This window comes from Euwallacea similis, chromosome 6, assembly GCF_039881205.1.
Source record: "Euwallacea similis isolate ESF13 chromosome 6, ESF131.1, whole genome shotgun sequence".
In the NCBI taxonomy this organism is placed as follows: Eukaryota; Metazoa; Arthropoda; class Insecta; order Coleoptera; family Curculionidae; genus Euwallacea; species Euwallacea similis.
This window is the reverse complement of record NC_089614.1, coordinates 4,507,180-4,533,439: the sequence shown is the minus strand read 5'-3', so window position 1 is coordinate 4,533,439 and position 26,260 is coordinate 4,507,180. Positions and strand designations below refer to the sequence as shown.

Below are 26,260 nucleotides of genomic sequence, written 5' to 3'. Positions count from 1 at the left end.
TGCTACCCCTCTTTGCAAATTTTAAGTGGCACCCCCACCGAGTTGCATCTCACACTAAAGGTAATTAAAAGTATAAAATATTGGTGCATTAAAAAACTCGGTTTGTCAAAGCGTTTTTGAAAAATCAAGGAAAAACTGATACCACGATTTCAAATACACGCAATAAGTTTGCGAACTTCTCAGATTTTTTTGGCAATTTTAAAAATTCTGTGAAAGCAACTGCGTGTTTAGATTAATTTGGGGACTTTTCTGAACTTGCCGCAGAAATGTTTTCGAAATGTTGTTACTTTTGGAATATCTTTCAATTATTCGTAAAGTTATTTGTTATTCTTGTTGACGTCTGGAAATGTTCGCATACTCCGTCTCTATACTTGATAGAGTCACAATTGCATGACTGTTGCACTCTTGTAGGTGTCTCGCCGTACATATCTGGGTCATAACTGTCCCAGAACTTCCGTCTTAGTTCAGAATAAATACCATAAATAGAGCTCTACCTTCGCTACTAACGTTCTGTTCAATCTCTCTACTGGTGTGAACGAGGTCTTTTCTAAGCTTCACCGCATATAGATTATGCTCCTGATATAATGGCATTAACAGATATAAAATTTTTGCTGAGGCACAAGACATACAAGACATTGTTCAAAAAACACATTTGCTAAAATTTTTGCCAATTCCTTGGAATTTTATTCTTTCATTTCGTTTTGTCATCGATATTTCAGTTCTTTGTTCAGATCCAGACCTGTGGCTTTTCGAAAATAACGTATTTCTTCCTTGTAATTTGTTTTATTGCAAATTCTGCAGCCAACACTGCCTCAACAGTTTTCAGCATTGTTCGCTGCGGTTTTTCTACAGTTGGAAAATATCGTGTTCAGCTGCTGATTTTTACTACTTTCCGAGGTACTTCATGGCTTGCTCGACTATTTTCCAAAAGCTATTAGATCCACTTGTTCTGAACAGTTATGTATTTTCAGACTCAGAGTTTTTCGGTGTTTCAGAAATTCTTTTGTTACGAATTCTTCCGCTTCCTGTATCTCTCGGCACTGCAATTTGTACAAGGCAAATTCTCTTACAATTAGTTTCAGATGCATTCGAATTTGTTGTTCCTAACTTCAGAGTAACCAAACATTAGAGACGATGGGTGCTTGCTTTAGCAAGTTAATTAAATTTCAATGATGATGTTTTTCATGTAGGATTTAGCCCTCCTACGGTAACTGGAAAAGTCATTAAATAAACTTCCCAACAATGCGAGACTTTCACAGATAAGACTTGAAGGGGTAGTTAACGATATTAACATTCCATTTGAGGTTCCTTGGTCGTTCACTGACTTGTGCTATCGATGGAAAATATTTATTTCAAGTCTCTGTTGAGAACTGTCCTAATAGTGCATAAATATTCAGTGTATCCTTCGAACAAAGCTAATCAAGTCCTGCCGATAATTCTTTTAACTCTGGACGTTATTTATTCCCACATCAGTCAGAACAAAAATAGACCGATGTGAGGGTTAAAAATAAATTTGAATAATCGATTTAACCGAGGTAAGGTAATGCAATTTCAAACCACCCGCGTGTGATTAAATCAAACGGACAAGCATAACCAATAAAAAGGAAACAGTTTTGTTAATCATGCCGTAATCCGGCACCTGAAAAATATGTCGAATGTTTTTATTAAATATCCAATTTAAGCCATTCCCCGTCAGAGCTGAAACTCAAATCGAGGGCATTTTAATTAAAAAGACAAAATGTCTTCCCGCCGTTTTACTTTGTGCGTTTTTTTTTTAATCAAACACCCTTTGTCCATGCGAATATTTTTGTCACTCTCAAAGCATAAGAACAATATCACAAGTGTTCTCCGTGGCAAACACTTTCCTATTCCTAATATACGTATAAAGTAAACGTGCGACGCTTTGCGACGTGTTGATGGCAAAAAGTATCACATCCTAAATGTTCTACACTTACTTATACACGGGGGCCCAACGAAAACTTTGGACCTCGATTTTCTGTACTTAGAACGAAAATGTGTAAAGACGCTCGAACCTCTCGATTTTTTATCGACGAGAAAAATTTTTTTAATCGTATTTTCAGCCCCTGAACAGGGGCGATAGTTACCCCCAAAATATCTAATGGGAACGGATGTCGATTGATACTTCATTTTAAAGGTAATTAGACCCTGCTTTTAACCCCCGAGTTTGAAGTCACTGCCATTATCCTCGTTGATGTGACAGCTTGTCAAAGTCTGTGAAGCAAAAGCTTCTAGTTAATAATTAATTTATCACTATATAAGCTGCAGACTTCAAAATGAGGATAGGAAGACCTTTAAAAGTGAGATATCACTGAATCGTTTTGACGGAGATGAGTTTTATCCCTAATTGTATAGTTCATGGGTGCCACCAAATTGCACCCGAAATGTTACGTAACGTAAGACAATGTTTTAAACAAAATTTATTGTATAGAGGCAAATCGCAGTCGTTTCCAGCATTTAATAAATTGATCATAAAAATAATGTGAATATTTTTTTTATTTATCCCACCTTCAAAAAAATGCAAATAAATAAAAGTACCCTTTAAAATTTGAGGGGTAAAACTCACCTCCGTCAAAACGATTCAGCGATAACTCACTTTTAAACGTCTTCCTAGGTTCATTTCTAAGTCTGCAGCTCTTATTGCGATAAATTAATTAAGAACTAAAAGCTTTTTTTCTCCACAGACTTTGACAAGCTGTCATATCCACGAGGTAATGGCAGTGACTTCAAACTTGGAGGTAATAATCAGGGCATAACTACTTTTAAAACGAGATATCACTCGACGCCCCTTCCCATTAGAAATTTTGTGGGTAATTGTCACCCTTGTTCAGGAATTTAATTTTAAGGGTTGAAAATATAATAAAAAATTGTCCCCGTCGAATCAAAATTCGACGAGTTCGAGCGTTTTTACACAGTTTTATTTTAAATAGTGAAAATCGAGATGCAAAGTTTTCGTTGAGCTACCCTGTATATGTAAGCATCTTCTCGATAAGTGTGTAAACAAGTCGAAATTAAATTTCCACCTTAAACTTGTTTGCTGAAAGGATGATATTAGTAGAAGCGTAAATTAAGCTCCTTACACCCAACATTTCTGTATACAGAGTGTCCCAGAAACATTGGTACAAAGGAGTATAGCATGATAGCGGAGAAAAAGTTTGAGTCAAATATGCCTTATAAAAAATTTTTTGTTTTTATTCTATGGGACGTCAAAGTAGAACTAATAAGCAAAATGGGAATAAGTCTCACAGTTTTTGATTTACATACTTGAAACTGCTTCTATATGGGTTTTATGATAAATTCATTTAAAATGCGCGTTTCGAGCCTAATCTGACTAATCTGAACTCTTTTACATCAAAAAAGTACTCTACAAAAAAACTTATCTCCCTAAGCAATTGAAATTAAAGATTTGAAGCAATCGAATTCATTGCGTGTTAGGACACAATTCAGATGTCTGAGATTAATGTGTACTTTATTTAACGAAATCAATAATATCTTTGGTTGAACTAATGGCCTTACTTGCATCTTCTTATCTTTCCAAGCGTCAAACCACACTTTTATCGTACTTTGAAAAGGGTTTGGTTATTGTTTTTGATTGTATTTGCACCTTCTTGAATATTATCCCATAACTCTTTCTGCTGTTAGGTACGGATTTGTATACCAATGGCTTCAAAAAAACCCAAAAAACGAAATCTAGTGGGTATAAGTCGGGACTTCGTGGGGGCCACAGATTTTTCCTACCCCAACCAATCCATCGATGTGGAAAATTCATAGTCAAGAACTCCTTTGCATGTATAGAGTGATGAGCAGGAGCGCCTTCTTGCATAAATCCAAAACATTGTCTTAAGGCTAGAAGAACTAGAGGAGTCCTTCAAAACTTGAGGTAAGTCGTTTCTCAAGAAGGTCAAGTACCCCTCCTCATTCAGTTTAAAATATGTAACTTTAAATCGAGCACTCTTAGATTTATTCCCAATTTATAGAATTAAAAAAATTACTTTGAAGCCCTGTAGAATGAAAACAAATAACTTTTGTATGAAGCAAGTTTATCTCAATCGCCGTATTTTTTTACCCTCTAGCAGCAAATACTTATTTATACAATTGTTTCTGGGACACCCTTTATAAGTACGCTTGTACCTCAGGCGATATATCATATTTAAGCTCCATTCTCGGGTCTACGATATAACGTATAACTACGTGTCAGACATGATTGCCATTTAAGGTAGAAAAATACTTTACATAACAAATATTTGCCCTATACCCTTTTCCAATCATAGAGGATTATAAGCAAGCCTTATCTAGGAAGCGTGAAGTCCGTTGGGGCTTTTATACTGATTAGACCTATACTATAGTCCATTAATTATAAGTGAAGAACAGATTAAACGCTATAACCGCATCTATAAAACGCACCACTGTAGCATTAGGCAATTTCCTAAATGTAAGAGTTATTCTTGTCAAACGTGTAAAGTTATTATCGACAAGAAAGTTTTCGTATTTTTAATTTCTCAACAGCCGAAACATGGCTCAAATGCGTTACATTATTTGAATTATCTCCGCTGAATTGTGGACAATTCAGATAACAGCTCGGAGCATATACGCAAACTATTTAATAACCCCAAAGGGGAACGATTTGTAATACTTATCACTTGATTGCTTTAGGTCTTATGCTAACCACGGCTAAACGGGGAATAAGCTCGAGCCAAAAAATGACTCGTCAATCTGTTAGAAAGTGATTTAAAGCCATATTTCGCCCAGAAAACTGAATGAAAAGAGGGACTGAGTTGGTAAAAAATACGCAAAATGATGATACTGTCAACATATGGGGGTATATTATTTTTTACTTCGTGCCTGGAGCCAGTTTTCATAGAGGGAGATCCCATTTCGGCGTTATACATACATATATTTACACGCTAACTGTTTTTCCAGTTTACGTTCATGGTGATTCTACTCCAAGTAGGTAAACAGTTCCAAAATCGGATTTATGTGATACTGTTTTGAATTAATTTTCATTATAACTCCAAGGATAATTCCCGCGCTTATTTCCGAAGACACCTACAAAACACAAAATCTTCAGTTTCCAGAATATTCGAAAATCGTCATTACAATTAAAAAATCCTTCAATAATTATTGTTAAACTTCTCCCCCAATTTAACCATCTTAGCTACGATGCATCGTAAAACATACATTTTTTCGTTATTTTCATCCAAAGGTTACTTTTACCAAATACGAAATATCCAACTATCGAACCTAATATCTAAATATTGATCAAAAGTGAATTTTAGGCAAATCAGCTCAAAACCTCTTCTTCGAATTTTTTCTGCTTTTGACGAAACATTCGATTGGATAGCTCTATATCCACAAGCTCTACCTGTTTATGGATGCAAGAAACCCAATGTCACTTTCTAAAATCCCCATAATGGTCTTCGAGCCAGGATCTTGTTAACAAAACCTTACAAACATAATGCCGTTTCAAATTCCTCCCCTTTCAGAAGGCGATTCTTAGGACACCGGCTTATTGTCTCCAGGATAAATGTTAGGTTGGTCCCTATGTATTGTCCTGTCAAAAGCGGAGAGAGCTCGTTTACCTAGAGCGTTCCACCTGAAAAGGAAATTATTGGAAAATTCCTAACACAATAAAATGTCTTGTTCCTAGAATATATCGCATCCCGTTGGTTAAACTTCTTTCCCCCACTATCACCTCATCCTCTCGAAACTCGGGCTGAGGATAATAAATTTCCACCCCGAGGCATAAGGCATTTACAGGTGTAATTTAAATTGGAAAAACATGAAACGACAATTTGTCTTTTCAAATAACCCCTTATCAGATGGCTCAAGAGCCCTCTCGTCTTTGGAAATAACCCCCTATCATACGTCCCAAGAGCCCCCAATGAATAGATACTGGAGCCTGCCATAAATATCAACTAGTTGTTATTGTAAAACTGCTTTAACTTCTTCAATTCGGCGAAACCCGCATTTGATGAATTATTTAACATCGGCGTAAATCAGGGCATTGGTTGGAGGTAACTCAGCACACTGCTTGAATGTATAAAAACTTAAACGACAAAATTTAAAAAATAACAAAAACTTCATCAAATTCTTTTCGTGAATTTGACGCCAAATTAACTATCGATTAGTCTATTTTTAACTCAGAGTATTAAATAATAAACAACAAGTTTCGCCCGTAACAATAGTGCTTGACCGATGTCTTTTCAAACAAATCGCTTTGCAGGACTTCCTGAACATCCTTTCCAAAGTCTCAAGAGGAACTATTCAAGAGAAACTCCAATGGGTTTTCGGATTATATGACTTGAATGGGGATGGCTTGATAAGCAAATCTGAAATGGTGGATGTTGTTAGCAGTATCTATGAAATGCTGGGTAAGAAAATGACGTGCACAAATATTTTTGTGTGGCTAAAAATGTTTCTAGGTCGTGCCACTCAACCGGCAGTAGAAGACAATTCTGCAAAAGAACATGTTGAAAGAATTTTTCATGTAAGTTTGTAATGCTTTTATTAAAAATCCTTCCACCTAGTGAACTTTTTTTAAGCTCATAGACACGAACAAAGACGGAGTCATCACTATCGAAGAACTCATCAACTGGGTGTCCAGGGATGAAAGATTTCTCAAATCTTTGGAAACTTTAGACACCGTATTGTGATCATTTTCGTACCTAAACCTTGAATCGTACCAATTTACCTGTGACCATTTCTAGCTTTAGACTTTAGGTACGTTGCAACCATGGATATAATTATAGTGTTCTTATATATTTCACTAGTATACAGTGTTGCTAAAACTACAATTTCATTTATTTATCTGTTAGATAAGTGATTATTTCTAATTTCAACGTAAATGTACTGTTGTCTCATTTGTACCCTCTAAGTGGTTAACTGTTAGACTCTTGTTATTATTCTAATACAATATTTAACTGTAAGCGAACATTGTGCAGGGTGACCATAGATGTAAATTTCAAATTTAAGTATTGTAGAAAACTTCATAGAAACACCTAATTGTGAACTTTGTGTGTTAAAGATAGCTGTTTTAGGCTACTACATTCTAAATTATTTTATGCACCATAATATACAGAAAATTCCTCGATAAGCTGATATAGATATTGATACACAGATATTGCTTACAACTCCTTAGATTACTCTAATGTTGCCAATTTGTCAAGATGTGTTTCAAAATGCATTTGAAACAATGTTAGACATACTCATACTGTTATATAAACTTTTTTAGTATAAATTTTGAGAAAGTTAAGAATATTTTTCTGAGTATTAATACGTTCAAGCATTACCGAGTTACATACCTAATTAAAAATTATGAATTTGCTGATACTTACACCAGTCTACAGAGTTGTTATTGTAAATTTAAATAATATAGTTCATATACTATGGTTATGCAATTTAAGTTCTACAGCTTAGATTCTCACTCTGTATATAAACTATATTTCTTTAATAAAATTCCTGTTATGTAATTTCAGATTATTACTTCAAATTCCATTCCATCCGAAATAAGATACCAGGGCGATCCAAAAATTGGAACTTCATCTATTAGCAAATACAAATTAAAAATATAGGCCTTTTTTCTTTTGGCACTTCAACCACTGTAAAATGTTCATACTAACTGAAATGCGGAGTATTAAAGTTTTACTTATAAAAATTTATCAATTCCTGCAAAAACTTTGTAGGTGTAGATAGGTAGTGAATGCATCTAAGAGACGAATGGGCTTGTATATTATAGATTTATGTTATTTATTGGTCAGAGCCTAGTAATAAAATTGTTGCTTCATTTAGGTAAATCATCTTTATTTCATGATTAAATAAATTTACAAAAAACAAATAAATACTAAATGACAAAGATTTTTGATTTGATGAACAATCAAATCAGGAGTAAAAGCAAATTACAGTTATCTACACATACAGTAAATTCTTAGTAAATAAAGAATTGACCCCCCCCCCCCCCCCCCCCCCCCCCCACACAACCCATACAAAGTGTCCCAATACTTAAGATACAATTTTTGCCTTTGTTGAAATTGCAAAGTAAGATACAAGCAAAGAAACAATAACTGCAACAAACTCACTCCTTAACCAGGGACCATTATAGGCTCCTGAATGGTTAATTGTAACAGTGAAGAACTCAGGTACTGAAGAAATTGGTTCACTTGCTCTAAGAGCTTTGCGAATAGCTGCATAACCTTCTTCGTCAAATATGCGGATGTTGTATTGACCTTTTTTAGCTGTCTTGCTATCCTCTGTCCAGCTTACCTACAAAAGATGTTGATAATAAATGGGAAGAAATTAGACGACATATGGGAAGGGGGCTATACTATACTACTTCTAAAGTTTACCTGAAAGGTATTATCTCCAACAACTGCTACAGGAACTATGGAATGATCTTGCAACTCGGCATACAAGCCGAAAACTGCTCCAGAACTGCATGTTACTTGAAATTCGGAAATAAACCCAATATGGGCAACAATTGTGGCATCTTGAGTTGTGAAAGATTTTGAGGTTACTTGAGGATTCGTGCAGGCCGTGCTAAGCCCAGCGAGGGTAGCTATAAGCAGTATTGATAAGATTATTTGTTGGGCCATCCTGAGTATGTTGCACAGAAACTAAAGCACGACTAACACAATTTTCAGTCAACAATTTTAACTTTTAGTCCGCCACGTAGAGGTTGAATGTTGGAAGTGAAATTTTGTTGACTACATGGAAAACCATGTTGCCATATGGGTGATAACCTAAAGAATAAATTACGTGTTTTAAATGAAATGGACAAAGGAGGAATTAATACGAATAGTTTTGTATTTCATCTGATTGACTAAAGGCATTTTTTAGGCTAGATATTGGAAATAAAATAATATTAAATTAATAACTTATGAGCTAGTCTGAGAATATTCGGTATTTGGCAACGTCGCAAGCCAACTCATCGTTTGGGTTTATAGATATCATCTGTCAGTGCGACACGTGTTTGCCGGTAATGGGCAGTATATCGAAAAACTTGGATTGTCTATCACCAAAATTACCGTGTCGATATATTATCGTTTCATAAAAGACAAGAAATGCAATTTTTCAAATCTCCTTACAAGAATTTTTACTGTCATGTAATCACTTAGAGATGCTTTACGTTTTTTTTCGTCATGAATAAGTGAGCTACATGATCTCTGTGATATTCCCAATATTCCAAGGTGGGATAATGTAGACAATGTAAAAACTATTTTAATGATGGAAGTAAAATAACGTATAAAAGTGTATTCACTTGAAGATGAAAGAAACAATTTCAATAAACACGACTACATCTATTAAGATCATCACAGTTAATATTGAAACATAGTTTTACGCATTAATATCGCTCAATCAAGGCAGATTAAGTCGTATAATAGATACCGAGCATTGATATTGATGATTACTCACTTAAGAATCGCGAAGGAAGTTTATCAACTCTAAGGAAAACATTGGGAATATGTAAATACATCTTTGCAAACAAAATAAGATTTTCTGTAGTGACCTGTAGGAATTTGGTGAATTAACCGAATATATAACCATTTACGCATATTTTCTGTTTTCCAGGTTGATCTAAGTACTAAGACACTATACTTAAGATTTTCTACTTTAGCAATAGTTATTAATATAATGCGCTCGATATTTTCTTTTGGAAAATTCCTTAAGTGGCAGCCTATTCTTGTAACTACCAAAACCCAGTGTGAAAAATATAATGAAAGAGCTTATTAATTTTTATTAAATCAATGATCTAATTTAAAAATTATAAATATATTTTTTTAAATATATATTTACATACATGTACATATGTATAAATAAATATATTAATTAAAAACACGAAATATAAATACTGTATGTACTGTTTCTATGATGTTAGCAAGCTGAGAACAATATGTATATCATATGACAAAAAAACGCAAGATAGTTTTTGATCTGTGAAAAGGTCTCGATTTTACTTTTTAGTATAATTTATTTTTAACTAAATTAACTTAAAATCGATATTTCAAAACGCATACAGAGTTACTCACTCAAAAGTAAGGTACACACATAAAGTTTGCATTTATTAACAGATGTTAACTAAATTTTTTCGTACTGGATAAAGTCATATTTTTTTTACAAAAACCAAGGTTCACTAAGTAACTTTTTAGGAGCGAAAATTCGAGAAATAGTCATTTTTTAAATAAAAAATATGAATACGCCACTGGGTTAGAAATCCTATTAAATGAACATTTTTCAAATTTCATTAACATATATTGCATATTACTATTTCCGTGTGAAAATTGAAACACCAATGCGATTTCTAATTTTGTCATGGAATTATCAAAATGTCTTTTTTTTCTCCAATTTGGTGCATATCAATTTCAGTGCGCGCTTAATCCAGAGATGTACTCAGATTTTTCTAAATTGTTAATACAATTACTTTTTTTAAAATATAATTTACTCAAATTAACCCCACCAAAGTTATCCTTAAATGTCGATCAAGGATGTCTTAAGTTTTTTTTACTTTCTTTGAAAAACATCTATTTCTAGGTACTGCAATTGGGAAGAGTATTAATAATCCTCATTTTTACTCAGTTTTTGCATGGTAATAAGCAACGTATAGATTCATTCGAGCATAAACCCAAGATCTTTGTCCTTATTTAACTCTACTACAGAATACAGGAACAACACACTGGCCCCAACTCAAAAAAAATTAGGGCAATATTTTCGTAAGAGACTCCTTGTATATAACGCCTCTGACTATAATCTACAATTATTAACACAAAAAAAAATCCTATTTCAACTAATTAAGTCATATTAAATTTCATAATTTTAGCGCAAACCGTTTCAAAATTATTGCGAACCAACCATCTTCCAAGTTCCTTCTTTAACGGATTTTAACCTCTTTAAAAGAAGCAATTTTTGGGGTATGTTTATAAGAGCTTTTTTGTTATTTTAATCTCTAGAATTATCTCCTAAAATATTTTGATATTATTTCCAGACACCCTGTGTAGCTGGATTTCCAAATGATGAAAATTTCGAATTAGGCAGTCCGGTTTTAGCGGAACAGCAAAATAAAGTACGGGCACAAGAAAAATAATCTCGGGGCGCGTAAAATACAAATTACGGGTACTGAACAAATAATCTGGAGGCACTAAAAAATTAAATGGGGCGTATGAAAAATGGTTTGGGGGTTTATAAAATATAAATTACAGACACGCGATAAATAAATTATGGGCACCTAGGAACAAACTACGGGCACATGATTAATACACTACGAGCACGTAGAAATAAACAAAGGGCACGTGAAAAATAATTTGAGAAAATCAGGGCTGATCAAATACCTTGAAAGTTGTAGAAGTTTTTTCAAGGTGAAATAAGTTAGTTACCTATTACCAGAAGTTCCTTTCCAGGTTCATTTCGCTGATTCTTAAAAAATCCGATTACCTGTGACAGATTTCTAACAAATGTCTTCAACCAGTAGACACGTATACTACATTTAATGTCATGTAATTATTGTCTTTCAAAAAATATCTTAAAAAACCTTAACGCAAAATTTAGCCTAAAATTAAAAAATATTCAAGTCCTTTGAACCCCCATGAAGTTTGTTCTGATGTGTTATTTTGAACACTAACTCACTCTCCAATTTCGTAACACCCCTAGATGCTTTCTCACAGTTCACCCTACTAACACCCCAACGGACATGTTAATTTACCATTGAAATGGAATTGGCCGCGCAGAATAGCCGCCACAGATTAAATATTCCTTCACACTGGTCCCACTGTAAATAGGTAAAATTCCATGGCACACAAATACAAAAGCAATCACGTATATCTATTTGAACAATATGGGGCAAAACGTGATGCTCTCGTTAGCCCCTTTTGTTGCCAAATTTCGTCCTTAATACACCTTGTTTTGGCTGAAAAAAGGCGACTAAAAACGTGACATATTGCTATAATGCACATCAACTTAGCTAGTTAGATAATAAAATTGCATTATTGAACATTTTTATTTTTTCTCAGTCTTACACCTAATTCCTTAAAAAAAGGGAGGATTGTATATCGGTAATAGAGAATATCCTGCAGTAGTTACACCTATGATGTATCAGGATAAGCATTTATGTCTGATCCAGCGCAACAAGGTGTCTATAACATTTCCTGTCATAGCCTCTCTTGGAGTCCGCTCTTTTCAGTTGAGAGTTGGTGTTCAGTTGCGCTCTCTCCAAAATGTCCAACTGGCGGGAGTTCCTCCTTAACGGGTGCATTATTACCGGAGTTGTGCTTATTTCCGTTTTTGTTTATTATTATAGCAAAGGTAAGAACAAAAACAAAACCATTATTACTAATTGCATTAGTGTCGCCAAAAACTTTCATAAAACCAAAAATTTCTGGAAAAATAAGGCAAAAGCAATGGTGGATAAAAATAAAGCGATATTCTTCAATGAACTTATTCTTAAACTTAAGTAGATAGTTTGAAAAAATCATGAAGTTCCAGGATCTTTGTTGCACGTGTTATTACAGGTGCGGCAATGAGTTATTATAACTTAGATTATAGGTGCAGGAAAATCCCTGTTGTTTTTATCAAGCAATAACTGATTCGCCATAAATCGCAGAGCTAATTAACACTTTTTGGGCTTAGATTGGCACCGACAATGTTAAATAAAGCTATGCTAGTTTACTCTTATCTTATGGCCTCATTGTTTGCAATGCGTGGTTTTTATGGGATGTCCTATGGATGTATAATTGAGTAACACCAGTAATGTATTAAAAAAATAATGCACATAAGGGCATGTTTGAATAGTTAAACAAATATATTTAGTCGTTCCAATTGCAATTCCTTTGGGACTTTCAGGCTTAAAAATTGCAAAAAGTCCAGTAAATGAAGAGTTTTTTGAACTTAATCTAACTTTTAAATCGGGTTTCGTTGGATAATACGGGTATAACATTTTTTGCTTTAGAAAACATGAAAAGGGCACTACTTAATGGCATGCATATAGTAGATACACAGGTGTCCTGTGGCATTAATCATTTTTCCAACCCATTCCAAGTTTGAGGAACATTTTGAATGAAATCAAATGCGATAATTTATATAGAACCTATTTAGAGTGGTTGACGGGAACTGTATGTCGCAGACTAGAGGTGTTGATCAGGTTAATTGTAATGGGTCAATTCGGTTTAAGATTGGCTCTGGGTAATATTTGTCAATGAGAAACACAATTCTTAACTTTTAGGTCTTAGCTTCTAGATTTAGATAGAATTATCTGAAAAACACCCGCCATACTGATATTATTGTTGTTTCATGTTTTTTCGTCCAAATTAACCAATTGCATTAATTTAGAGGAATTTTGAAGACAAGCTACAATTCTCGAGAAATGCCCAGCTACCTACCCCCGTTTTTAATCGATTGAAAGCAAAAAATGCAAATTCAATTCCAATAAAACTCAATCTGCTAGAGTAATTTAACTACAACACTTAATTAAAATTAAACAGAAAACACATTAGATATACCGGGTGATAATTAATGACATGTCGTTACGTCACAGGGTAATTCCCTGTTTGGTTTTAAGGTAAATTCCCCTTATAAGCATGAATCCGGGAATTATTCGTTAACAAGATACAGGGTATTGAAGTTTGAAAATGGCTCTCAATCGTTTCTTTGCATGTCTTATTACAATTTGCCATGATTATCAACCTTATATGGATATATGACGTTACGGTTGATGTTCAAAATGTACAGGATGGGGAGTGGCACCAAAATAATTTTCACCGCAAATTTCAATTAAATATATGTATCATAAATTCCAGTAACTGCAAAGAAGCAGTTCAGCATATTTTCAAACGTTGATACCCAGTATCGCCCTAACGTAAATGTTTATTTTCGGACCCTTATCTTATATGAGGAATCTGCCTTAAAATCATCAACAGTATAATCATCTGTGTATAAAAAGCGACCACACTTTCTTTTATATAGTGTATTTTATCTCAATGCTTAATCAGGGGAATGTCCGAAGGGCACTATGGCTTGTGCTTCTGGAGGGTTCTGCATCTCGAACAAAAGCGTTTGCAATCAAGAGTACGACTGCCCTGATAAAGAGGACGAGGATCCAGTTTTGTGCGGTAAATTAAAAAAAAATCCACTCCCATTTTTTTTTTTTAATTTTTAGCGGACTTACATGGTAGTTCAGGACTTATAGAAAATATACTAAACATTAGCTTATTAAGTGACGATAATCAAACTGAAGAACTATGTGGTATACAGTTATTTTTCAATAAAAAGTGAAACATATTACTGTATAAGGCTACTTGTAGATATTGAAAATTACCCTAAAGAGAGCTGCCAGTGCGGCTTTAGTACAAGAATCTATTGTAATGATGCAGGGTTTATAGAGGTTCCTCAAGGGATTTCTGTGGGAGTGTCTTACTTGTAAGTTTGGTTAAATCTTCTCGGTAATCAACACAATTAGTTTGGTTTTAGGATCTTGTCTAATAATGGAATTAAAAGTTTGGGAAAAAACTCTTTAAGGACCTTCAATTTGACAATGCTGTAAGTTCTTAGTACATTAATATGCAATAATCTGAACAGACACTTACTTAAGACATCTGGAGAACAATGAGCTGGACCATATAGAACCCCGAGCATTCGCTCAGCAACAATTTTTGGAAAAATTGTAAGTTTACAGTTGATAAATACAAAATACCAGACAACACCAAAATGTTTTTTTTAGATTTCTTATGAACAATAAATTAAGAATACTGCCCCCTGGCAGCTTCACCGGTTTGACCAACTTAGAATGGTTGCACATAGACAACAACATGATTCAAAAAATTGATTTTGATAATTTTGGAATTATGAGAAAGCTTAAATGGATGTAAGGCAGATAAAAAGTTTCTATATAAGTCTTTTTTGCAGTTAATAACTTTCCAGAGATATGTCGCATAATTACTTAAGCTTTGAAGAAAACGAGACTTTTCCACTTATGCTTGAACTTGTTGAATTGTGAGTATTAGCGAACTTGTAAGGTTCGACTTTTAATTTTCTTTTAAATTATAATTTCAGGTTTTTAAATCACAACCAAATAAAATATATCACAAATGATACATTCAAGAATCTGGTCTATTTGGATTTACTGTGAGTAGATACAAGTTTTTGTTGGGACTTTTTTGGAACCTTTTGAATTTCTGTAGGAATTTGGATTCAAACATTATAACAGCCATAGAGATCGGAGCCTTTATTAACTTAAAACGACTTAAAGAACTGTAAATGGGTGAACTTTAATATTTTTCTATACATTTTCTTATTATGATTTTTACAGGGATCTAGATGGAAATCGACTTAAAATCATAAGACCAGAATTACTCAAATCACAAAAATCTCTTATCAAACTGTATGTATTTTTTAGCTATTTATATTTGTATTCCATACAAATTTTAGAGGTATATTTATATATATTTACATACAATTTCAGCTCCCTAGGAAACAACCCCTTAACCTCCCTTAACAACGAACTTTTCACTCCTCTTCGTAATTTGCGTTCACTGTGAGTGCCCTAACTAAACACTTCAACAACCTCTTCATAATCTTCTTTTTAAGCAGCCACTTAGAGGACTTAGAAATTGCAAATATCAACATAGAAATGCTGAAATATACCAGGGCTTTGCAATGGGTGTATTTCAAATCTTACACATACTGCACTTACGCACCATCAGTACCCAGGTGCCGACCATTATCTGATGGTATATCATCACGAGATCGACTACTTTCGAAGCCAATATTCAGATATTCCAATTGGGTTATGTGCCTGATTACACTTAGTGGAAATAGCCTCGTTTTGTTTGGGAGGTTTTTATTCAGGGATGAGAACAAAAATCTCAGTATTGTTATCAAGAATTTAGCTAGTGAGTTGCAATTTCTATACATCTATAGTCTTTCTAGCTGGTATTCTAGTAGGAGATAGTCTTATGGGGGTGTATCTACTCATAATAGCCTACCATGACTTAAAATACCGTGACAACTATAATGAATTTGCAAGAAAGTGGATGTCTTCGTGGGACTGCGTCATCACTGGGATGATTGGTATGACGTCTCTAGAAGTATCAGTCATGTTTCTGGTGTTCCTTTCACTTGATCGCTATTTTGTCATAACTATGCCATACAAAAAACACGGATCTCTAAATTTTAAGGAGACTTGGAGGGTGGTGTTCTGCATTTGGTGCTTTGGAATAAGCGTTTCTGTAATTCCTAGTAAGAAAGGAATTTCTACCTCAAAAAGAGCTAAAATAATAAAACTCTTATTATAGTTGTAGGATTTCTATCAAGCACAAAGTTCTATGGCATTAACGGTCTTTGCCTTCCTCTATACATTGACGATCCTTATCTGATAGGTTGGCAATATTCCGCTATAATATTCTTCGGCATTAACGCTCCAAGGTACACAAAGAACAACAACATTTTGTTAATATAGAAAAAAATTTTCAGCCTTCTAGTAATAATCTACACATATGTAGGAATGTTTATAAGTATCAAAAACACCAGAAATGCAACCTCAATACCAGAAACCGATTTTGAGTTCGCTATCAGATTTTTCTTCATTGTTTTGGCCAATATAGCTTGTTGGCTCCCCATCATTATCGCCAAAATGATAGTCTACTTCAGAGTTGATGTAACAGGTAAGAATTTCATGATTTCCAAGAGGAGACAACATAAAAGTTAAATTACAGCTGATGTTTATGGCTGGTTAGTGATTTTCGTCCTGCCAATCAACTCTTCATTAAATCCGATTCTTTATACATTTACAACCAGGAAATATAGAAGCAGAATTGCGAACGTGCCTAATTGTTTTAAGAAAATTACTAAGTTTAGCGAAACACATTTAGCAGGAGATATTTTTAAAATCCCTCAGAAAGATATTAGGAAGTCTGAAGACAATTCTTAAATCTAGAAAGATCTAAAGAGGTAAACATTACGTCCTTACAAGCTTGTTAGATGTTTAGAAAATGTTTTGGGCTGCATAGATTTATGTGAGTGGTACACTAATATATGACAATATTTTGGAATGTTTTATAAGTCAACGTTAAGTAGGTATATAAAGGCATGTAAAACTTACCAAGGGATTTTTTTTTCTATCTGTAAATCTCGTGCTATCATTTATTCTTGTAAATGCCACTATGGATACGGGAATGATGCATCAACTTCCTTTACTTAATCTTCATCTTTTCAAACTTCTTATGAATTGAGGAAACAAAAAATAATAATAACTCATGGGAAAAACCATCTTCGACTTCACTTCTTGCATGTCTTGGAAAACCACTGCAAATAAGAACAAGACCAAAACGTGACTTCCTAATTATTTTATTACATTTCGAATACATTTATATACTCCACAATCACATACGTTTATAACTATTTACATAGCAGAACATTTATGAAGGATATTGCCATCTCGCCAAAGGTCTTGTCAGTTCAGCATAAAAATATTGCGTATTTTCTAATCAACTTAGATCGGGAAAATGTTTAACTAATGAAGCTTTTGAACACAAAAAGATCGTCTCAAGCAACGTCGCAGTTACTATAACGGGCTTGGACGGATTGTGTTTTAAAAAAATTTAAATCGTTATCGCGTATACTTTGCACGTATCCTCTCACAATCTAATGGCACAATTCCTATTTCAAATGCTAAGTAGATTTAAATCTTTTTAAAACGATCGATGATTAAAAAAGGGTAAAACATTCCTGCGAGATCTTCTCTCTTCTCGAGCTTGAGGTGTGAGCAAGCAACAGACCGATTGGAACTAAATTTTTGGTCCGATTATTTACATACAATGTAAAACATCCTAATTTCTTAAATGTCACGTAAATTAATACTTTTGGCTTAAAAAGCCTCGTATATACACATACCTTATAATATACACGTACCTACTCTTTAACTATTTTGAAACTGCGTCTAGATGTACGCTTATACAGTTGAGATTTTCTTACCGCAAGAGCAAATGGTCTTAAACTGATAGTACACAGATTGAATGTGGCCTAAAGGGATTTAACATTACAAGAGAAAAAAAATTAATCATTCGATTTTTTTATTAGGCCTTCGTTTAAAATAATATTTATTTCTGACGCATGTATGTGCAGATTACCATATCAAAATAATTAATTGTCTTACAGTTACAATTTAGTAAGCAAGGGGGTTTATTGGCACTAAACGACGTTGAATGCAAACAATCTTTGTGCGGTTTATTTGTTCAGAATTTGCTCGATTTTCTATTTGTTAAAAAGAATAATCCTAAACTTATTACACATATATACTTAAAACTTTTAGGTATCACTTAGTTCTTGGCTGAAATAAAGGTGTGCGAAGGGAAGGGAGGAAGGGCCTCCCTATCAGTCTATGATAGCGTTTATGGCTTTTCTCTTAAATTTTTTTTAGATTACAGTAAAAAAAGCTACGAAAATAAATAAAAATCTTCTGTAGGGGGTATCTACACATAAATGTTTAATTATTAACCCTGTTAAAATAACCAACAGAAGAATGGCTGCCTAATGTGATGCATAGTATAAAACAAGTTTGTTGACTAGCATTGGGCTACAGATCTCTAGCGAACACTAAAAAGTTCTCTACAATAATATTAGTTTATATACATAATACTTCATTTAACGTCAAATTATGTCTTTGTAGCTTCTGTTGATACAACAGAAATCTAAAATTATTTGCAATAAAAAAACTTTGACACATCTTAAAATTGTAAATACATAAATGCACTCAAACGGAATTGATTGTATGATTTTGTAATGCACCTAAAAAATTATGCAGGAATGCTAACAAAGTTGAACAGTGGTGTTCAAAATATTAAAATACACTTTTGCCATTCCAACGAGGCCATAGCCATCATTTTTAAAGTCACCTAATTTCAAAACAGATAACCGGATTTAGCTACGACTTGCGCTGTTTTGAATCTCATTTTATTAAATTCTGAAAGTACTGAACTTCAGATTTAGTGTTTTTTCTAATTGTGTTATAAAAGGTGGGTAAGAAATGTAAAAACTTTTTGTTGATTTATTCTAATATAAAAATGTGTAGATGTGGCCAATGTCTCGAGCCGTTATTGAGCCTATTATTTGAATAAATGGCCATTAATCTAAAAATTCTTAATTTTATCATAATGAAGCCATTGTTGTTATTCTAAGTTCGTTGTGTATCTAATATTATTTGTTATAAAATGTAACATCTCTACTAGCGGAGTCTCATGATCAGTAATATCACATAGGATGTAAATGTAATATAAAATTTTAAAGAAAATATCTTTTGTCAATCAACTTGGGTAAGGAATTTTGATTATATTTCTTTCATGTATCTAAATGACTGAAGGATATTTATAAACCTAACCACTTTTCAACATATTTTCAGGAGTCTGCGTAACTATAGGACCCTGAATATCCGATAAACTTAGAGAGTTACGCGTTTGAAACAAAAAAAACCATTGATAAATTATTTTTCCGTATATTTAGATGTGTTACAGACGTTTGCTGCTTAGCTTTTCACGTTCTGTGATTAAGTTCAAATAAAGGTGTTTCGAAAAACGAGACCAATCCCCTAATCACAGATTCTTTGGCCATAAAAAAATCTAAGGGTCACAAATTGGGTACCTATTTCTGAAAGTTTTAAGATACACAAGGTATTTATTGCCACTGTTTTTGAGTTATTTCCAAAAGTATCTGCGAATGCAGACGATTTTCCCAAAAAAAGTGTATCGAAGTCAGATGTTCCAATTTAAATTTTTTATTACATAATAAATCGTGGTAAAAATGAGATGATTTTTATAATTTCACTAGATTATTAACCTCATTTTTACCAGAATTTATTATGTATCAGCAAACACAAGTGAAAAAATACAAAAGATATACACCATTTACAGAAAAATCACGTGCATTTCTAGATAATTTGGCAATTAACTAAAAAAGGGTGATGGAATGTTTCTAAACTGAAAAGATTGGCATGGAAAATGTGAATCTGACTTATATACCAAAAACTGTCACTTTCATATAAGATCAACTTTGTAATATTTTTGCAGAACGAATATGTAGACAAAATTTGGGCTGTTAGGTGAGGATCACCCTTCAAAAATTAATTGTAAGGCATACAACTAAGAACCTATGATTCTCTTAAAGAATGGCTTGGAGCAGCTACTGTCCTAGATTATTGTGGTAAAGAATTTAGAAAAGGTCGATCTAATTCTAGAGAACCTTCAAATACACCAAGAATAAAACAACTGATATCTAATCATGCAATGATAAAATACCTTTTAGGACACTGACTGTCCCATAATACTAAAAAATAAAAATTGTTTTAAAGCTTTTGTGATATGTATTAAAGTTGAATATAAATGCATCTGTTTAGATTTTTCATTTTTGTAAAGAATGTGTAATTATTCATAGTATCATTAAGCAATGGAATAAAATGAAACAACTCTTATTCTAGTACATTTTACAGAGAGTGGAGTCAGAACAAACATTTTATAATTTTTTTAGTGTATTTGAAAGGTTCGCCCGATAAGAGCTATAAAATATTGTCGTTAAAGATTTAATACCTCGTAACCCATAGTTTTTGCCAAAATGCGATTTCTAGGCCATTTAGTTATGGAACATCAGATTAATGTCCATGTAAATTCTTTTTAGCCACAATTTTGCGTTAAATTCGGTATTTTAGAAATGAAAAATATCCTCTTTCACACGAAATAAATGCAAAAACACGTGAGTCACATATTCCCGCGTGTACTGCGGGTTACGAAATATTGTCGTTTAATGCACGTCATTGTAAACCACAATAAGCTTGTGAGCGTGTGCCTTATAAGGTTAGTTCGGGTTAAAACGTAAAAAAAGCTGTAAAACAATAATGGAAGAGGGAAAGAAATTTCAACGCGAGGCACGAATAACATATATTGGATTTAAGAAAGCCAATGAAACCAAAAAGCACAATCAAATTGCCTCTAAACTCGAAAGAAAAACGAACCCACTCTGTGGTTACAATTTTAGCAAAAAAATGATAACTGAATTCGTATTCAGTTTTTTTAAAAGAAAAAAGGGGACAAGTTTTTGAGAACTTTTGTAAAATGACAAGGGAACAACGTAAAAGTTATGTGGTTCTACTATTCAAGGAACTTTTAATGTTTTACATCTTAACAGACGGTCAAAATAGAAATGGTGGCAAGAATTTTTCTCTACACATTCTGCTAAGAATTTCAAATAAAAATAGTTTTAACCTAATAGGTTAAGACAGGTGAACATGATATGTACGAATCTAATAATGAAAGTGATGCTGATCGTATACGAAAAAAGAAAATATCTAGCTATATAATAAATAGTGCTTTCAAGAACCGTCTTATATAAAGAGCAGGTTTCAAAACGTGCGACTGAAAACGAAAACCTTATGAGTGGAAAAAATTTTCATCACTTTTTCAAATTAAAAAATATTGCTATTCATCAACCTAAAGAGAGGTGTGAACTTTGTTGCCGACATGAACTTGAATTAAATAAAAGATTTATTTTCTTTGAAGTTTAAGATTGAAACTTAAGGACTTAGAACCAAGTAATGTTACTAATTTCAGTTATTAATCTTAAAACTACACAAGTTAGGTGTACTTGATTTAGTAAAATGGCAGTAATCTGTTAATTTTTTCACTTGCATTACTCTTATTGTCATGATATTATATCACCACAATATCTCTTCCTCCTTTAGCAATTAATAAAAATCAAGAGATTCAACAGAAGAACCTAGAACAAGGGTATATGCAAATGCAGTAAGATTCAGTTCATAGCAGAATGAGAGGCGAAATAAAAGAAAGCAGGCACTGGAGGAAAGATATCTCGGAAATTAAAATAGACAATATCGTCAAAACACTCAAAAGAACAGTAAAATATTTAGAAATGATAATAGATTGCAAGCTCGACTAAAACAAGCATACAGAACTACTAATATGAAAAGTCTAAAAGGGAATAAATGTGATAAAAATGTGTTATAGTGGAAGGACGTAACCAGTCACCCATTTTACAGCATGAAATGAAATAATTAGATCGTATATGGATTTTGGTGCTGTACATTAAAACCTACAAGCAAAAGCAACGTAGGAAAATTAGACAAGATTCAAGTACAGGCTGTATGTGTTTTAACCAAATAAATTTACCTAGAACAAAACCAACAGAGTCGGATTTAAGTCATCGACGAGTATGGCTTACAGTGAAGTATATTGCGCAAATCATGAGCATTGAAAATCACCTACTATTCCCTCTATTAACACAAATTAAAAAGCACAAAATAAATGAACGGAAATTATCATAGGGGAATTATAGGCTTATACCTACCTGATAGAAGCCTATGATTATTTTTATCAATTTCTTGCTTGAACGTATCAGAATAAAAACCTCCACGCTATGACATTGACCCTCAATACCAAGAAAAAAGATAAAGATCGTGAAATTAAATCTGGGAAAAAAATTGTTCCAACGGCAAGCACAAATTCAGAGAGGGGTTTGAAATATTCCAAGAAGAGTATACTTTCATTTGTAAGAATGGTTCAATAAGGGAACATCAGCCAGGCTACATGTTCTATCGCCCAAAATAAAAACATTACTACACTTCAAAGCTGCCAAACGAAACCGACATCGTTTTAGCAGTTGGCTGCAATAAATTAAAATGTAAGTTATGTCTTAGACAAAAGGTTGCAATAATATTTACAAATTCCAAAACTGATATTAACAAGCTTAATAAAAAATCCATCGATACTAATTAACCAATACGTAAGAATAAAAAGAAAACAACTTTTAAAAGATGTAGTAGATTCCTGGATATAGTGATATACAGTGTACGAAAGTATTCGAACGAAACACAAATTAATGTAATATTGCCATTTACTTCACGTATGGTAAAATAAATTATCCTATCAAGAATAGATAAATAAACACAAAAAAATATAACAAATACCATCCTGTTTAAAAAACATTTCAAATATTGTTTATTTTAACCCATAAAAGTATTCGAACAGTTTAAAAAGAAAAAAATTATACGAACTGTGAATAATATTTTGATCAAAACGTACAAACATTTGTCGGTTAACGTTGTAAAGTTGAAAGCTAAATATCGTTTACTACCTATTATTGGTTATAAAAATGGCAAAAAAAAGAGATGAAACAATGGTTCATGAATGAAAATTAATACTAAAATGGCACAACGAAGAAAAAAATATGCAGAAATCGCTTGTTTGTTAAACAGAAGTAAATCAACTATCCCGTACATTAAAAAAAAGAATAGAATACAGGGAAGTATCATTAATAAATGTCAATCAGGAAGACAAACACAATTGACAAAACGGAAAGAGGCGATTATTTTATGTGAAAATGCAAAAAAGTCTTTTATATCTGCATCAAACTTGTGGGATATATTTTAACTCAATTTGGAAAAAAGTACATCCTGAATCATGTAGACGTTTGTTAAGAAGTAACGGTATACATGGAAAAGTTCCTAGAAAGAAGCCTTATATCAGCTAAAAAAACTGAAAAAAGCGTTTAAACTTGGTAAAACAGTGCATAACTAAGAATAATACATTTCGGGAAAAAGTACTTTTCTCTCATGAAAGCACGTACAATGTTTTTAGCAGTGATGGACATAAAAAAATTTTGAGGAAAAAGAATACCGAACTGGATCCGAGAAACTTACGCGCAACTGTTAAACATGGGGGTGCATAGTGGCAAGTGAGGTTGGAACCATTGTCTTTATGCACAGAATAATGGATAAAATTAAATATTTGCAAATTAAAAAATAATTTAAAAGAAAATTCAAGAAAATTGTAATTACCAGAAGATTATTGTTTTTAACACGATGATCAAAGCACTCAGCCTATATAGTGAAAACTTATTTGATTTACAATAACTCTCACTTATTACCAACTCCATCACAAAGTTCAGATATAAACCCTATCGAACATTTGTGGAATCGAGTTGAAAAAAGACTAAGAACTTACCCTATCACCTCTAAGGACAGTTTAACCAAATATATCTTGATGTCCTGGAATTCTATTGATGCCCAAGTGACGCTAAAGGGGGCCCCACCAAATATTAAAATTCTATTTACTTTTATTTTGTTTGAATACTTTGTAGTTTAAATTTTATCATTTGCACAGAAAAATTATGCTCAAATTGGCTGCATCTAATTATTTGAAATATTATTTTAGTCTCATTTAATGAAAACTCATGTACCTTCATATAATATATTAGGTGTACAACTTTGCTTCCGCCGTTTTTGAATAGATGTATGTAGCGGTAAGTAATGATCGAAATAAATAACCCCATGTGGGCATGCAGGAGCCTTGGGCACCTGTTAACATAACCTCATAAAAATATTAGTCTATTTGTGTCTTCATCATAAAGTTATTCGCAATTGAAAATGTCAGTGTACGAGCCAAATTCTCGTCATTTGCGGGAGGTTTTACTTTTCTGCTTCAATATGAAGAAATCTGCTGCTGAGGCTCATCGAATGCTCTCAGATACTTATGGGGAAGCCACTATTAGTGAAAGGACATGTCGTGAGTGGTTTCAGCGCTTCAAGAACGGTGATTTTCACGTCGAAGACCAACATAGCGGTGGAAGAAAGAAGGTTTTCCAAGATGCGAACTTGGAAGCATTACTTGACGAAGACTCGTGTCAAAGTCAACAAGAATTGGCACAATCATTGGGAGTGACTCAACAAACAATCTCAAAACGCCTCAAAGACATGGGAATGATTCAGAAGCAAGGATATTGGGTGCCGTACGAGTTGAAACCAAGAGATATTGACAGGCGTCTGTTCGCTTGTGAACAGTTGCTTGCAAGGCAAAGACGGAAGGGATTTCTGCATCGTATTGTGACTGGGGACGAGAAATGGGTTCATTACGATAATCCCAAACGCAAAAAGACTTGGGGATATCCCGGCCATGCTTCCACGTCGACGGCCAAACCGTCTATTCATGGTTCCAAAATCATGCTCTGTATTTGGTGGGATCAACTCGGCGTAATATATTATGAGCTGTTACAACCAACTGAAACAATCACAGGTGCTCTTTATCGAACCCAATTAATGCGTTTGAGCCGAGCATTGAAAAAGAAACGGCTGCAATACAACGAGAGACATGATAAAGTGATTTTGCAGCACGATAATGCTCGACCCCATGTTGCGCAAGTGGTCAAGAAATACTTGGAAACATTGAAATGGGAAGTCCTACCCCACCCGCCATATTCTCCTGACCTAGCTCCTTCTGATTATCACTTGTTTCGATCCATGGCACATGGGCTAGCTGACCAACACTTCCGGTCTTATGAAGAAGTAAGAAATTGGATAGAATCGTGGATCGCTTCAAAAGATGTCCAATTTTTTCAACACGGGATTCGTATGCTGCCCGAAAGATGGGAGAAAGTAGTGGCCAGCGATGGACAATACTTTGGATCCTAAAGGTATAATTAGTTTTTTACAATAAAATCGCGAAATTCGGAAAAAAAACGGCGGAAGCAAAGTTGTACACCTAATAGCTCAAATAATTTTTTTATAATGTATAGGAACAATAAAGCATTATATTTCAAAAAATAAATACCATTCGAATACTTTTGTGGCTCACTGTATGTATAGCATAGAAAACAATGAAAAAGTTGATAAATCGGTAAATTTTATTTTAACGTCCCCCAAACTATGGCATTAGTCGAAAACTATCTAATACCTTTGATTTAAAAAAAAACTGCAAAAGCATTCAGATTAGATTAGAACGAGTTACAGCATCGTGGAAGTGTCACACTCGAATATGTCAAATGAGAACAAATGATAAATTATAAGAATCAGAACAAAACAATTTCATGTTTTAGTAAATATGCAGTAAGTAGTGCTGTCATATCTTAATCATTTTTATATGACTAGAACGATATTGGCGTTTAGCTTGATTAGTCTGATTTCAAGTTAAAATGAGCCAAAATGTTATTTTGCAAAAAATTAAAAAATAAATTTTAATATTTTTGCACGTGTTTCTTTTCCGTAGTATATAGCAAAACTGGAAAACACTGAACTTAATCTTATAGCAAAAAATTCATTAAATGAGCTTCAAAACTAGACCAAGTCGCAGTTAAATCCGTTTATCGATTTTGAAATGACGATACTTTAATTTTGATCTGTTTGGAATGACAAATTTACTTTTGAAAGGTGCCGCAAGGAGAAAAGTAAGGAAATAAATGCATGAAAAATAATAATAAATTACTAAAATGCGTA

General features: G+C 33.4%; 4 protein-coding genes across 7 annotated transcripts in view; 2 read left to right on the top strand and 2 right to left on the bottom strand.

The window, feature by feature from the left end:
• The window catches only part of LOC136409588 (Kv channel-interacting protein 4-like), a 51,526-nt gene extending 44,045 nt beyond the window's left edge, over nucleotides 1–7,481 (top strand). The window contains exons 5-7 of the mRNA XM_066391198.1: nucleotides 6,242–6,389; nucleotides 6,441–6,505; nucleotides 6,561–7,481. Coding sequence (XP_066247295.1) covers nucleotides 6,242–6,389; nucleotides 6,441–6,505; nucleotides 6,561–6,671 — 324 coding nt within the window. The 3' untranslated portion in view covers nucleotides 6,672–7,481. The remainder of the gene's footprint in view (nucleotides 1–6,241; nucleotides 6,390–6,440; nucleotides 6,506–6,560) is intronic.
• A 529-nt stretch (nucleotides 7,482–8,010) lies between these two features.
• Tapdelta (Translocon-associated protein delta) lies at nucleotides 8,011–8,741 on the bottom strand. The gene is made up of 2 exons (XM_066390837.1): nucleotides 8,361–8,741; nucleotides 8,011–8,277 (listed from the first exon to the last, which is right to left on the bottom strand). The coding sequence occupies exons 1-2, from the start codon at nucleotides 8,604–8,606 to the stop codon at nucleotides 8,017–8,019; spliced, it is 507 nt and encodes a 168-aa protein (XP_066246934.1). The 5' UTR covers nucleotides 8,607–8,741; the 3' UTR covers nucleotides 8,011–8,016.
• Nucleotides 8,742–12,149: 3,408 nt separating this feature from the next.
• Nucleotides 12,150–17,018, top strand: LOC136409583 (relaxin receptor 2-like). The gene is made up of 17 exons (XM_066391193.1): nucleotides 12,150–12,306; nucleotides 13,989–14,108; nucleotides 14,156–14,242; nucleotides 14,301–14,415; nucleotides 14,467–14,535; nucleotides 14,588–14,659; nucleotides 14,717–14,860; nucleotides 14,917–14,988; nucleotides 15,049–15,120; nucleotides 15,177–15,248; nucleotides 15,305–15,376; nucleotides 15,458–15,529; nucleotides 15,586–15,887; nucleotides 15,937–16,233; nucleotides 16,290–16,419; nucleotides 16,468–16,658; nucleotides 16,710–17,018. The coding sequence occupies exons 1-17, from the start codon at nucleotides 12,219–12,221 to the stop codon at nucleotides 16,922–16,924; spliced, it is 2,190 nt and encodes a 729-aa protein (XP_066247290.1). The 5' UTR covers nucleotides 12,150–12,218; the 3' UTR covers nucleotides 16,925–17,018.
• The window catches only part of Ptp99A (Protein tyrosine phosphatase 99A), a 217,263-nt gene continuing 207,980 nt past the window's right edge, over nucleotides 16,978–26,260 (bottom strand). Inside the window, exon 18 of one of the 4 annotated variants that reach the window (XM_066391188.1) lies at nucleotides 16,978–17,298. In XM_066391188.1, the coding sequence (XP_066247285.1) occupies nucleotides 17,198–17,298 (101 nt within the window). In that variant the 3' untranslated portion in view covers nucleotides 16,978–17,197. The remainder of the gene's footprint in view (nucleotides 17,299–26,260) is intronic. The other 3 variants (XM_066391189.1, XM_066391192.1, XM_066391190.1) reach the window with 3 other exon arrangements.

Bases quoted from the DNA above. Each gene is read 5' to 3' on its own strand.
- Tapdelta (XM_066390837.1), bottom strand. From the start codon at position 8,606: ATGGCCCAACAAATAATCTTATCAATACTGCTTATAGCTACCCTCGCT. The intron at 8,278-8,360 runs GTAAACTTTAGA...CATCTTTTGTAG, and splicing joins TTGGAGATAATACCTTTCAG to GTAAGCTGGACAGAGGATAG.
- LOC136409583 (XM_066391193.1), top strand. From the start codon at position 12,219: ATGTCCAACTGGCGGGAGTTCCTCCTTAACGGGTGCATTATTACCGGA. The intron at 15,249-15,304 runs GTAAATGGGTGA...TGATTTTTACAG, and splicing joins TTAAAACGACTTAAAGAACT to GGATCTAGATGGAAATCGAC. The intron at 16,234-16,289 runs GTAAGAAAGGAA...CTCTTATTATAG, and splicing joins AAGCGTTTCTGTAATTCCTA to TTGTAGGATTTCTATCAAGC.